We start from the raw sequence: 12,121 nt of genomic DNA, 5'->3' as shown, positions 1-12,121 counted from the left end.
AACTTTTATTGTGATTGATTTGTGTCAAACTCTGGAGATCGGAATTCAAATAAAAAGGCACAAACTCAGCATTTAAACGTTTTTTAAGCAGTTAAATAAAACCACCTTACGTGCACTGGATAAATAAGAAAAGTTTGACAGTATGTTTAGCATTTAAAACTAATTTATTAAACAAAGTATAACTTTAGTGAATTGAACTGATTGTTTCTGGTCACCATGGCAAGATTTTAGAGCTAGTAGATCTCATTCTCTTACATCTACTTTTTATTCATAGTCTGCAAGAAGAAAACAAGCTTTTCTGCTTTTTCAGCTCCCAATCGGTTTAATGAATGAACGACTCATTCAGATGAATTAGTTAATAAACTGAAAATAGGGAAAAAAATTCTCTCAGCAGTAGCTTCTTCTGCATGTGCAGTCCAAAGCTGGTTCAGCATGTCAGTAAACTCTGGTTTCAAGACCTTAGCCAGTGACTTCCACCAGTTCAGACTTTCATTAAAACTTCAGCAGTGAACATACTGTTCCTTTTTAAAAAAAATTTAATTTAAATTATTTTAATAGACTATAGTAAGTTTGGCCTTAATACAGGTTGTAATAATTTCAAATTTATTTTTAAATAGGTTTATTTTTGAAAATAATTCTGTATCCAATTTAAATGAGACTTTTTTTTAATCATTGATTTTTATCCACCCTGATCCGAAGTGAGGTCTTTAGCTTGGGTCCTTCTGAACCAGTTCAGTCCGTAACTTCTCAATATGGGCAGGAAGCCACAGGCATTGGCAGCAGTTACCCCGATTCAGCTACTTTCCCACAATGCAGTGCTTCACATCTGGAAATTAGCCAGAAGCGCCTTCTCCTAGTAACAGAGCTGGACCCTCTGGGGTAGGTGTTTCAGGAATCCCAGCATGCACTGATGCTACCATGGCTGAGCTGTGGTGTACAGATGTGCTGAGGTGTTACGAAGACAGGCGAGAACCAACCAGCCATTTTGTGTCCTCTGTCCTAGCAGATGGGTTCCTCGCCTTCTGCAGACCCCTTTGTCGCTCAGCCATATCAGCTGAACAGTTTGAGAACAGTCTTTTAATGTGACTGGTGTAACCACACACAGCGTTCTAGATTGCTTTGCCTGGAATCAGCTTTCCCACTGCTAACTCATTTCTTAAAAGCACTGAGCACTCGTGGGAAAAGCTACGAGGAAAGAAATGGGGTGGAATAACCTCCTTACTAACTAGTTCATATCTGCCAGCAGCACAGCATAACAGAACCCATTCCTTAAACCCTGCAACAAACCCCTCCATCCCCCGGCCAGCTGTGATTGGGCTGGCTTGGCTATTGGACATAGGGGCATGTAGCTTCCTTTGGCAATGGGGAGACCTCTTGTTGTATTTGAACTGAATCCCATTTAATCAGCTCTTCTCCTTACCGTGCTCTCTGCTCTGAGGCTGGTTCTTGGGGCTGCCCTTCCCCCCCTTCTCCACACCAGCAGCCTGTTCTGGCTCTCACTTGGATTCCTCCACCTCCAAGTGCTCTCAGCTTCTCACTGTCTCCCCTTTCTCTGCAGACCCCTACAAAGACCGTGCTCAGTTCACAGCCACGGGGATTCGTTTCACTTCGGTGACTCGGAAGGACATGGGGAAGTACATCTGCGAGGTCCTCTGGACTGGGAGCGGGGGCATTGGCCGACTAAATAAGTCAGAAGTTGACCTCATCGTCCAAGGTACTATTGCCTTTCTGTAATTACAACTTGGGACCGGTTGCCATGGCTAAAGTTCCAGGCCTTCTAGTCTCGGAGAGAGGGGGCCCCTGGGGGCATGTTGCTAACTGTGGGCAAGGAGTGTGTTTTCATAGAGTTTAAGATTCGAAGGAAGCACTATGAACTTCTAACCTGCGTGGCACAGACCGGGGAACCTCCCCACTGACTCCTGCCGCAAGGAGGGTATTATTTTTCCCTACTAAGAGTCCAATGGCTTATTTGAACAATGTTGCTCTCCGCACACCACGGCATCATCAGTGGATAGCAAACTAGCCTGAGGTCACTGAAACAAGACTCTTTCCACATTGGACTTAGACTGTAGGGAAGCCTCAATCGTCTAAACCTGGTTCTCTGAAATTCTCACCCATGTCCCCTGACCACGGACCTGCAGGGCCAGAGCGGCGCATGAATGGAGCTTTAGGGCCTTCCTGAGAGCAGCGTCAGTCCTGCTGGAATAGAGCCATGGAATAAGGCTGCTTTGGGCAGTGGCAAGTATCCTGTAATCCAGTCAGGCTAGCCAGGTTCGAAGGGGGGCCCTGGGGAAAGCCTAATGCCCAGATTATCCAATGGTTTCAAAAGCCTCCAGTTCTGTTGGCTCCGCATCTTCAGAACCGTTAAACACAACTGGTTCTCGAGGACTGCCTCGCACAGGTAAATGCATAGCCCATTATGTGGCAAAGAAGAAACAATCCTAGCTACATGGGGGCACTGTTATTTCTGTAACACGCACTCAGGAAGTCTGACACTGTAACTGTTCCCCCTGCTGACGTGGGCAAGTCCATGCTTATCTTGCATTACATGCGAATGGCATTTAAGCAGAGATCCCCTTCATACAGATGTGCTGTCAGTCCACTTTTTCACACCTTGAAGACTCACTGTCAGCACCAATCTGAACCTTGGGTGTATTGTCTGCAGAAACCAATGGAGACTGTCCTCACCCCAGAAATGGTCCCTTCATGGCTGGGCTGAGGTCCCTGGCAAAAGATTAGGGGGGGAAGATTGCACTACTTTTACAGTGCCTGTTCTGTGGCCGTACCCAGAGCCTCACTCACAAATGCTGTCAGTCTAGCACCTTTCACCAGCGCTGCGAAATCAGTCACCGAATGGGAGCCCAGTGTTGGACCAAACTCTGTTTCCTTCCTTCAGGATTGCAGCAGTTTTGGTCAAACATTTTGTTTCGACAAGTTGCTCCATCAAAGTGGGAGGGACACTGGTTTCACCCACACGGCCAGCATCGCACCTTTCACCTGTCAGCAGGGTGGCTACTGCCAGCAGCAGGGCTCGTAGTCAAAGCGTTAATTTCTGGTCAGTGACACTTCTCCCCATGTGCACTTGCCATTTATGTTGAACGCCGGGCACCTGATTCTGTCTCCCTGCTCTTCGTACAGTCGTTTGCACCAGAACACCGAGAGCTGCTCTGATTTAGTTGCATTCCACACCCATTTTATTGTGGTGTAAATGACTGCCCAGGGAGCAGGGCAATGGAAGAGCCAGCCCAGTGAGTGCCATTAATCCTCTCGTGAATTAAAGGGCAGCTGGTGCAGAACCCACGCAAGGAACTGCTGCTCTCTGTGGAATGTGTCCCAGGAGATCCAGACAATAGTGTGGCTGGATTTTAAAGAAAAGTCCACTCCTATTTGTAGTTGTGCTGACATGAGTATAATCAAGCTTCAGGGCAGCACAGGATCTCTGCATGGGTCAGGAAGGAACCGCTTTTCACTCCTTCCCCATCGCAATTAAAGGTGCGTTGTCGGGGAATGACAGTTACACTGGCCTGAGCTCTGGAACGTCACTGATCAGCCCTGGAGCAGTGCCAAGAAAGCCCTGTCAATGGAAGGGGGCCCAGCCACTGACTTAGTTCACGAGTCAACGGACTATCAAGCTAGACATGGATGCTGCTTACCACTTACTTCACTTAAAATGAGCTGGCCATTTGTTTGCCTTCATGTCACTTAGCCGGTCCTCTATTAACCCATGACTGACTGGATTAGACTAAACGCAATTTAACAAATGCAGATGACCGCGTCTTGGGTGTGTTTAGGGCAGGGGGTCACAGCGGTGGGTTCAAGGGTCATCTGTAACATGTGCCTCTTTGCCTTGTGCTGACATGCATGGAAACAGATGGCTCTCCACCTCCTACCTGCCAATGCTACAGGTACGACGTCCTTATGACCTCCAACCCCAAGATCAACGAGAAATTCAGGAACTCCTGCTACGCGATCGACACCAAGACAGGAGTGCTGGTATGCACGGGGCAGGGGGCTGCTTGACTCGTGGGGAGTTTACGCCTCTGTCTATGCCTCCCTCACGCCTTCTTTCCCACTCCAGATGAATGAGCCCGTAACCAGCTTCGACACGGGGGATTATTTTTGCGAGGCTCAGAACAACGTTGGGACCACTCAGAAATCGGAAGCCATCCACTTGGACGCCAGTAAGGAAATGGGGACTTGCAGAGCCTGCGTGTGGGTGGGTGGTTGCGTGCGCACGTCCGCACTGGGCTCTTTGGAAGTCACTTGCAAGCTTACAATAGCCGGTGGTGTTACTGCCCCTTCCCCGGCCTCCTGCAACTACTCCCTGTACTGGCTGCGATAGATTAAAGATTGGACAGTGCCCAAGCGTCTTGATGGGAAAACAGGCATGTGCTTTGCTGCAAGGGCTGGGGAGAGCCTGGAACCAGAAGCCCATTGGGCTGCCCTGCTAAAAGAGCAACCTTCGCAGAGAATGGAGTCTCCTGAGAGCCGACAAGTGGTTTTTGGCGTATCCTGCCTCCTACGTGACCTTCGGAGCTGGGCCTCGGTACAGACCCGGAGGAGGCTCCTGCCCTAGCCTAGTGCACCCTGGGATTGGGAGTGACTGAAGTTGGGGATAGGTGTGTTTGCTGGGCCCAGTTCCGATGACAAGCATTCCAACCCTCCCCTCCTCTGAAAAGCTACCGTGCCGTCAGCCCCCGTTCCCTGGAGCTGCCCTCTTCCTCTTGCACTCAGCCCCTCCCATGACCCTAGATGCTGAACTGGTTGAGTTAAAGCTGAGACTGTAACTCGACCTATTCAAACTGAGCTGAAGGCTTTAGACTGTCTACATTGGTGCCAAATGGGGTTTTCAGTTGGGGTTAAACTCAATAGGGAAAACAGTGGGTTTTTTTCCTATCTACACAGCATCCGTCCTGGTATAACTCTGCTGTGAGGCGGTGCGGGAGTGGGGATGTGATTTTTATTTTTACAGATAGTCATTCTGGCACAATCCCAGTTGTGGATGCAGTTATACTGGTGTGAGGGTGCCTCAGACTGGGGTGACTTATTCCCTTTCCTGTACTGACATCGTTAAACTGGGACAACTCTTGTGTGTAGACAGAGCCCCTTGGCTAGACAAGGGCTACACTACAGCACGACCTGCTGATGTGACTGTGGAGGTGGTAAGCTACATCCACACTGGGTGGGGTTTCAAATCGGCTGAGCTACCCCCGTGCCTTTTTTAAACCTTTCCCCCTCGTCTAGACAAAGCTGCAGGTGCTAGAGCAATGCTGGGAGATCTCCCCCCAATAAGCCTCAGTACTGGACTCGGCCGTGTCTACAGGTCCAGGGCCAGCTGTGGGGAAAATTCACTTCCATGCTCTGTATCCAGGTCTCTTTCTCTCTCTCTCTCTCTGTGTGCCCTTGAATACAGCCCGCAGCAGTCAGAGTTTACAGTGTGTGAACGAGAGCAGAATTTGGCGCGCACCCCCCCCCCCCCCCCCCGGTGTCTTGCACAGCCTGAACCCTGCTCCAGCATGTCAGGAGCAAATGAATCCTGTGTCTGGAAAATCAATGGTTAAAGGAATAACCCGGCTCTGCTGTTGCCTTATAGGGGCCGGATTTTGCCCATGAGTGACTCCTACTAAAGACAAGGGGCCTGATTCTTGTGTCAGTTCAGGGCACCTGCACCTCACTGGCCCAGCAAGGGTACCCGGTCTGACTTGCAGCTCCCCCGGTTGTCATCTCTCTAGGGTGGAGACATGGGTCTCTCTCCTTGCTGGCTGAGGTCTCTCCAGGCTGCTGCAGCTCCCTGCCTTCCCTGTGTTGGGTTAGTCTGCCCAAGCAGGCCTGCTGGCTTTCCCCTCAGAGACTAATAACAGTGGAATTGCTACAATTATAAGTTACCGCATGGTTCTTCAGTGCTTAATTTGTAATGAAATGCCAGGGCTCATAGGCGCTGACTCCGTGGGTGCTCTGGGGCTGGAGCATCCATGGTGAAAAACTAGCGGGTGGTTAGCACCCACTGGCAGCCAAGCTCTCCTCGCCTCCTCCTCCCCTGAGTGCACTGTGTCCCCACTCCTCTGCCTACCTCCCAGCGCTTCCTGCTGCCTAACAGCTGTTTGGCGGTGCTTTGGACTTTCCGGGAGGGAGGGGGCGGAGCGGGGAGGAGGCGGAGAAAAGGCAGGGTGGGGACTTGGGGGAAGGGGGTGGAATGGGGGCGGGGACTTTGGGGAAGGGGGTAGGGTGAGGGTGGTGTAGGGGTGGGCCGGGGCCAGGGCAGGGGGCAGGTCGAACACCCACCTGGCAAAGGGGAAGTTGGCTCAAGCAATTTTTTTTTTTTACTTTCATAACTCATGAGGCAAGCCCGGAGATGCCGGGGCTCTGAACTGCCAGGCCCGGAGATGCCGGGGCTCAGCCCTGGCAAGCCCTGGCGCTAATTAGGCACTGCAGTTCTTCCTACATGAGCCTATTAATTTTTGAGGCAAAAGTGTTGCAGAGAAAACATATGAAAAAACAATTAAAAAACCTAAACGCCTGCTAATAAGCTTACCAGAGATCACCCCCTCCAATGTAGGCTTTGGTAGGAGCAGCCCTTCCCAGCCCCGCCCAGGGGTTTCCCTGCGGTGTCAAGTTCATCCCACTCTCTGTTCAGAAGAGAACACTGAGAGTCACTCCTTTATCCAGTTGGGTTCTTTGAAGTGACCTTGAACAGATAATCCACCAGACAACACGATCTCTGCTCCAAGTGCAGCTTCTAAAGCAGTGGTTCCCAAACTGGGGTTTGTGAACCCCTGGGGGTTCGCGAAATGTTACAGGGGGTTCTCGGGGGGGGGGGGGGAATACCCTAATGGCAGGCAGAGCTGTCCCCAGGGATCCCGAGCAGCACAGGGCCAGTAGCCCGGAGCCCCTGGACTTCCAAGACCTAAGTAGATAAAGCAAGCATATCTATCACACTGAGGAGATTTAAACTTCAAGACTCCTTATAAGAAATGGAAAGGGAGGTGGATATTTTTTGCTGTTTTTTTAAATTAAATAGGCAGCTAGTATTGTTTTTAAAATTATTATGAAGAACAAGTTTAAGCTTTGTTGTAACATGCATTGTTTGCCTGGACTGCTCAAGACCTGAATGCTTGTGTAGGAGGAACTCTTTGAGTTGGCTTCTTAAATACAGTACCTTCCTGCTGTTTCACATCTGATGCTCCTTGATGAAACATAGGAGCCTTGTCTTATAACAGGCTTATTCAAAGTGATACAAGCTATGAAAGTGAGATCTTGAAAGAGTGTTGCTGTTTTCATAATGTAATAAACATGCTGTAATGATAAATAATAAATAGTGTGTAATAAGCATGCCATAAAAACAAATTTTATATTTCCAAGATCACTGCTTTTATAATTTATACTCAGGTAAAGGAGAAAATTCCTGGAAATATTCATTTTTAGGAGGGGGTTCGCAAGACTTGACATTTTAGTGAAAGGGGTTCACAGGTTGTTAAAGTTTGGGAATCACTGTTCTAAAGGATAGATGGAGGTGGGTCGTTTGCATTTCCTTCAGCCTCCAAGTATTTCCTGGGAAATCCACTTCCCATGTATTGTCCCAAAACATCCCCTGAAGTTTCTAATATCGTCCAGAAATTGTGTTAGTCAAGGCCATCCTCCAAGAGAAGTGCCGTACAATCCCTGAACTCCCAAAATACTTAAACTTAAGTTGGTTGGGTTTAATGTAATTCCAGTTTTGCCCAAGAGATTGTGTAAATCAGAATTCTGACAGATATGACAAAGGCCCTTTTATACGGCACTGGCCCTGGTGGTGTAAAGTTCAGTTTCTCACTGAGAGCAGTGTACAGGGCCTCAGTGTAGCTAGGAATCATCTCACACGGGGAGGAGACTAGACCATGTGAGGGGCTGCAAGGGCTGATCTGCTGCAGCCTGTGGATGACCCCCCGACTCTCCGTCCCTGTGATTGGGGGAGCAGAGGGGTTTGCCCCTGGTTGCTGGGGGCGAAGGCTTGCTGGGGGAGCGGAAGAAGTGACTGCTGGTTTCTGCTTTCCACAAAGGAAACATCATTTCCCACAAGGACATGAAAGCGCTGGTCGACAGCGGGAATGCTCGGATTATCGACGTGCGGTTGCCAGAGGAGGTGGCGAACGGCCATATCGCCAACTCGGTCAATATTCCAGGTGAGGGTTTGCTGTGGGTGCCAGCAACCAGGGCTTCGATTGCACTTAGAGGGAGCGTCCCCCCCACTGCAGAGGGCAACATGTAGTGTCACAGACCAGGGCATGAGCGGTCAGGCCGAGCGGTCAGAGCCAAGGGTCAAAGCTGGAGTCAGGAACTGAGCAGGGCTGGAGCAGGACTGGAAACAAGGCGGGCACAGGAGTGATCGCAGCTGCGGGCAGAAGCATGGAGGAGTCAGCGACCTGCCGCTGAGTTTAAATGCAGCTCCGTAGTCTCCTTGCAGCCAATGGAAGAGCCAATCAGGCGACTCTGCCACAGCCCAGCTGGGCTCATTAGCCTGCCTGAGGGCTGAGCCAGCCAGCCCCAGGTCAGCTGCAAGGACTCCAGGCCCATCGTTCCTGATACATAGCACTAGAGCCCTGGAGAAAGTGGAATTAGTAACTCAGCAGGGGGCGCTCTTTCTTCCCTGCTCTCCAGTGTGCTGGGGAAGTGACATGAGACCAAAGCTGGATCAATGAAGACCCTACGTGTGCACAAGCAGATGGGTGTGTAGAGGGCTTTCCCTTCACCCCCTCCCCTGGTTCTTGTCCCACAGACAGAAAGCAGAAGACCAGAAGTCCGAAGTGCAGGCAATGTGATGTTTATTGGGGTTGGTTTTAAGGCAGCATGTCAATAACTTTGACACTGCAGAGCCTTGTTCCCCAGTGTTCCGTTCTCTCCCCACTTTAGCAGGCAGCATTATACCTGCAATGCACGCTTGGGGTCCCCCCCCCCTTACAATTGATGGTCATGTTCCGTTTTGGGGGTCATGAGTCTGGGGGTTTGGTCCCACCTCTTTTGTATCCCATGGGAGGGGTAAGGAGTGAGGTTGTGGTACAGTCAGGAACAGGTGCACTTTTTTTTTTTTTTTTTTTGCCTTTTAGTGTGTTATACCTTCCCCCCAATCCCCTCCTGCCCTTCCCAACGGGTTGTTTGACCTTCCCTTAAGATAGAGGTTGAGGCAGTGTTAACATGTGCACTCCTATATTATACTTTCATTATACCCAGTAACACTTCAACTGTTCTTATCTGTTCCCATTATACTAACAAACGTATCTGGCTAGGCAGAAGCAACATGCACAGTGTCTGTCCTTTGTTTACACATATTAGTAAGAATATAAATGTATCAAAAATTAAATGAGCAAACAAATCTAAAATTCTATCTCAGGCAAAAATACAGGCCTGAATTCTGCATTATTACTAGCACTCCTAATAGGGTGTAACCCTGGCCGAATTCCAGCTTGGGGAATTCTCTCCTTCCTTAAACTACCTTGGTGGTTTTAAATGGATGCAGGATTCTACTTCACTTCCTGTTCTAAATGGACGTGCAGAGTTTCCGTGTCTTGCTCATTTGCTGTGTTCCACCACAGAAGGTGCTGCATTTCAGGAGTGGGAAAAGTGGTAGCTTGTGTCCCTTTATAAAGAACGTGGGACTTGCATGCATAAACATAAGAGCATCATCGCCTGTATTTATGGAGCAGTGTAGCAGTCGCCCACAATCATCATCATCAGGGTTTAACTCTGCAACTTCAGCATCAAGATACAGACCTTTACCACTTGAGCTAAAGGAGTAACTCCATTAGCTAGTGTCACATCCCCATCTAGTGGAGATGTGATACACCAACACTGCTGATTGCGATCATCTCTCTCTCTTTCCCCCACCCAGTGGCAGAAGTCGAGGAAGCCCTGAAGATGGACCCTGAGACGTTTAAGATGAAATATGGCATGGACAAGCCACGGATGGATGACGAGAACTTGATCTTCTACTGCCAGAGGGGCAGGAGAGTGGCTCAGGCCACAAAGATCGCCATAACCCTTGGCTACGCCAAGTGAGCCTGCCCCTCCACCTTGGGCTCTTGTACCATGGGGCACTAGACCCTCAGGGAGATTGTGAACGTACCATGGGCTCTGTGGGTTTGGAGGCAAGGGGTGTAGGTGCTTAAAATGCCCTGGGTCCTATGGACTCCAGCCCTTCTGAGCGCCCCCCTAAGCTCTCACGTATAGGGTTATTAATAGAGAAATCAGTGGGTCGGGTGGAGAAGGTGAGGGCTCAGATATCCCTCAGCACCGATCTTGCTTATACTGGTGTATTCTGGAGTAAACCCACTGGAGGGGATGGTGGTACTCCAGATTCTCACCAAGGCCACAGAGACAAAGTCTTGGTTAGCTACTGAGAGAGAGGACAGAGTAATTCCTAGCTAACTGTTGAGCAATAGTCAACATGGTTTCTGTAAAGGGAAATCGTGTCTTACTAATCTATTAGAGTTCTTTGAAGGGGTCAATAAACATGTGGACAAGGGGGGGTCCAGTGGACATAGTGTACTTAGATTTCCAGAAAGCCTTTGACAGGTCCCTCACCAAAGGCTCTTACGTAAATTAAGTTGTCAAGGAATAAAAGGGAAGGTCCTTTCATGGATTGAGAACTGGTTAAAAGACCGGGAACAAAGGGTAGGAACTAATGGTAAATTCTCAGAATGGAGAGGGGTAACTAGTGGTGTTCCCCAAGGGTCAGTCCTCGGACCAATCCTATTCAACTTATTTATAAATGATCTGGAGAAAGGGGTAAACAGTGAGGTGGCAAAGTTTGCAGATGATACTAAACTGCTCAAGATAGTTAAGACCAAAGCAGACTGTGATGAACTTCAAAAAGATCTCACAAAACTAAGTGATTGGGCAACAAAATGGCAAATGAAATTTAATGTGGATAAATGTAAAGTAATGCACATTGGAAAAAATAACCCCAACTATACATACAATATGATGGGGGCTAATTTAGCTACAACAAGTCAGGAAAAAGATCTTGGAGTCATCGTGGATAGTTCTCTGAAGATGTCCGCGCAGTGTGCAGAGGCGGTCAAAAAAGCAAACAGGATGTTAGGGATCATTAAAAAGGGGATAGAGAATAAGACTGAGAATATATTATTGCCCTTATATAAATCGATGGTACGCCCACATCTCGAATACTGCGTACAGATGTGGTCTCCTCATCTCAAAAAAGATATACTGGCACTAGAAAAGGTTCAGAAAAGGGCAACTAAAATGATTAGGGGTTTGGAACGGGTCCCATATGAGGAGACATTAAAGAGGCAAGGACTCTTCAGCTTGGAAAAGAGGAGACTAAGGGGGGATATGATAGAGGTATATAAAATCATGAGTGATGTGGAGAAAGTGGATAAGGAAAAGTTATTTACTTATTCCCATAATACAAGAACTAGGGGTCACCAAATGAAGTTAATAGGCAGCAGGTTTAAAACAAATAAAAGGAAGTTCTTCTTCACGCAGCGCACAGTCAACTTGTGGAACTCCTTACCTGAGGAGGTTGTGAAGGCTAGGACTATAACAGTGTTTAGAAGAGAACTGGATAAATTCATGGTGGTTAAGTCCATTAATGGCTATTAGCCAGGATGGGTAAGGAATGGTGTCCCTAGCCTCTATTTGTCAGAGGATGGAGATGGATGGCAGGAGAGAGATCACTTGATCATTGCCTGTTGGTTCACTCCCTCTGGGGCACCTGGCATTGGCCACTGTCGGTAGACCGGATACTGGGCTAGATGGACTTTTGGTCTGACCCGGTACGGCCGTTCTTATGTTCTTATGCTCTAACCCCATAGGGAATGTTCCCACAGCTACCTTGGTTCCTCAGGGACCCTTCAAATTCATCCGTATGACCCTGTGCTGGGGACAGGTTATTTCTCAAAGTTCTGGGCACAGCTCCGCCTCTGATGTTCTGGTCCCACTTGGGTTTCTGGCCCATGAGCAGTCACAGGGCTGGGTTTGTCTCTTCCACTCCAGAGGCAGCGGGTCCATCTAGCTGTGGATAGTCCCTCCCATCTCTCATTCTGATCCATATGTCACTTCCTGTCTCTGCAGGGCCCGTAACTACGAAAGCAGCTACAAGGAATGGTCTGAGAAGGAAGGGAAGTGA

The 12,121-nt window shown here is 48.8% G+C and overlaps 1 protein-coding gene across 1 annotated transcript; it reads left to right on the top strand.

Annotated features, from left to right (window-relative positions):
* The first annotated feature begins 918 nt into the window (after positions 1 to 918).
* Positions 919 to 12,121, top strand: LOC135892668 (uncharacterized). The gene is made up of 7 exons (XM_065420461.1): positions 919 to 934; positions 1,559 to 1,714; positions 3,872 to 3,993; positions 4,079 to 4,181; positions 8,037 to 8,159; positions 9,863 to 10,025; positions 12,067 to 12,121. Exons 1-7 carry the CDS (start codon positions 919 to 921, stop codon positions 12,119 to 12,121), a joined length of 738 nt encoding a protein of 245 aa, XP_065276533.1.

This window comes from Emys orbicularis, chromosome 20 (assembly GCF_028017835.1).
Source record: "Emys orbicularis isolate rEmyOrb1 chromosome 20, rEmyOrb1.hap1, whole genome shotgun sequence".
Classification (NCBI taxonomy): domain Eukaryota; kingdom Metazoa; phylum Chordata; order Testudines; family Emydidae; genus Emys; species Emys orbicularis.
The sequence above is the reverse complement of the archived record's forward strand: the minus strand, read 5'-3'. Positions and strand labels throughout refer to the sequence as shown.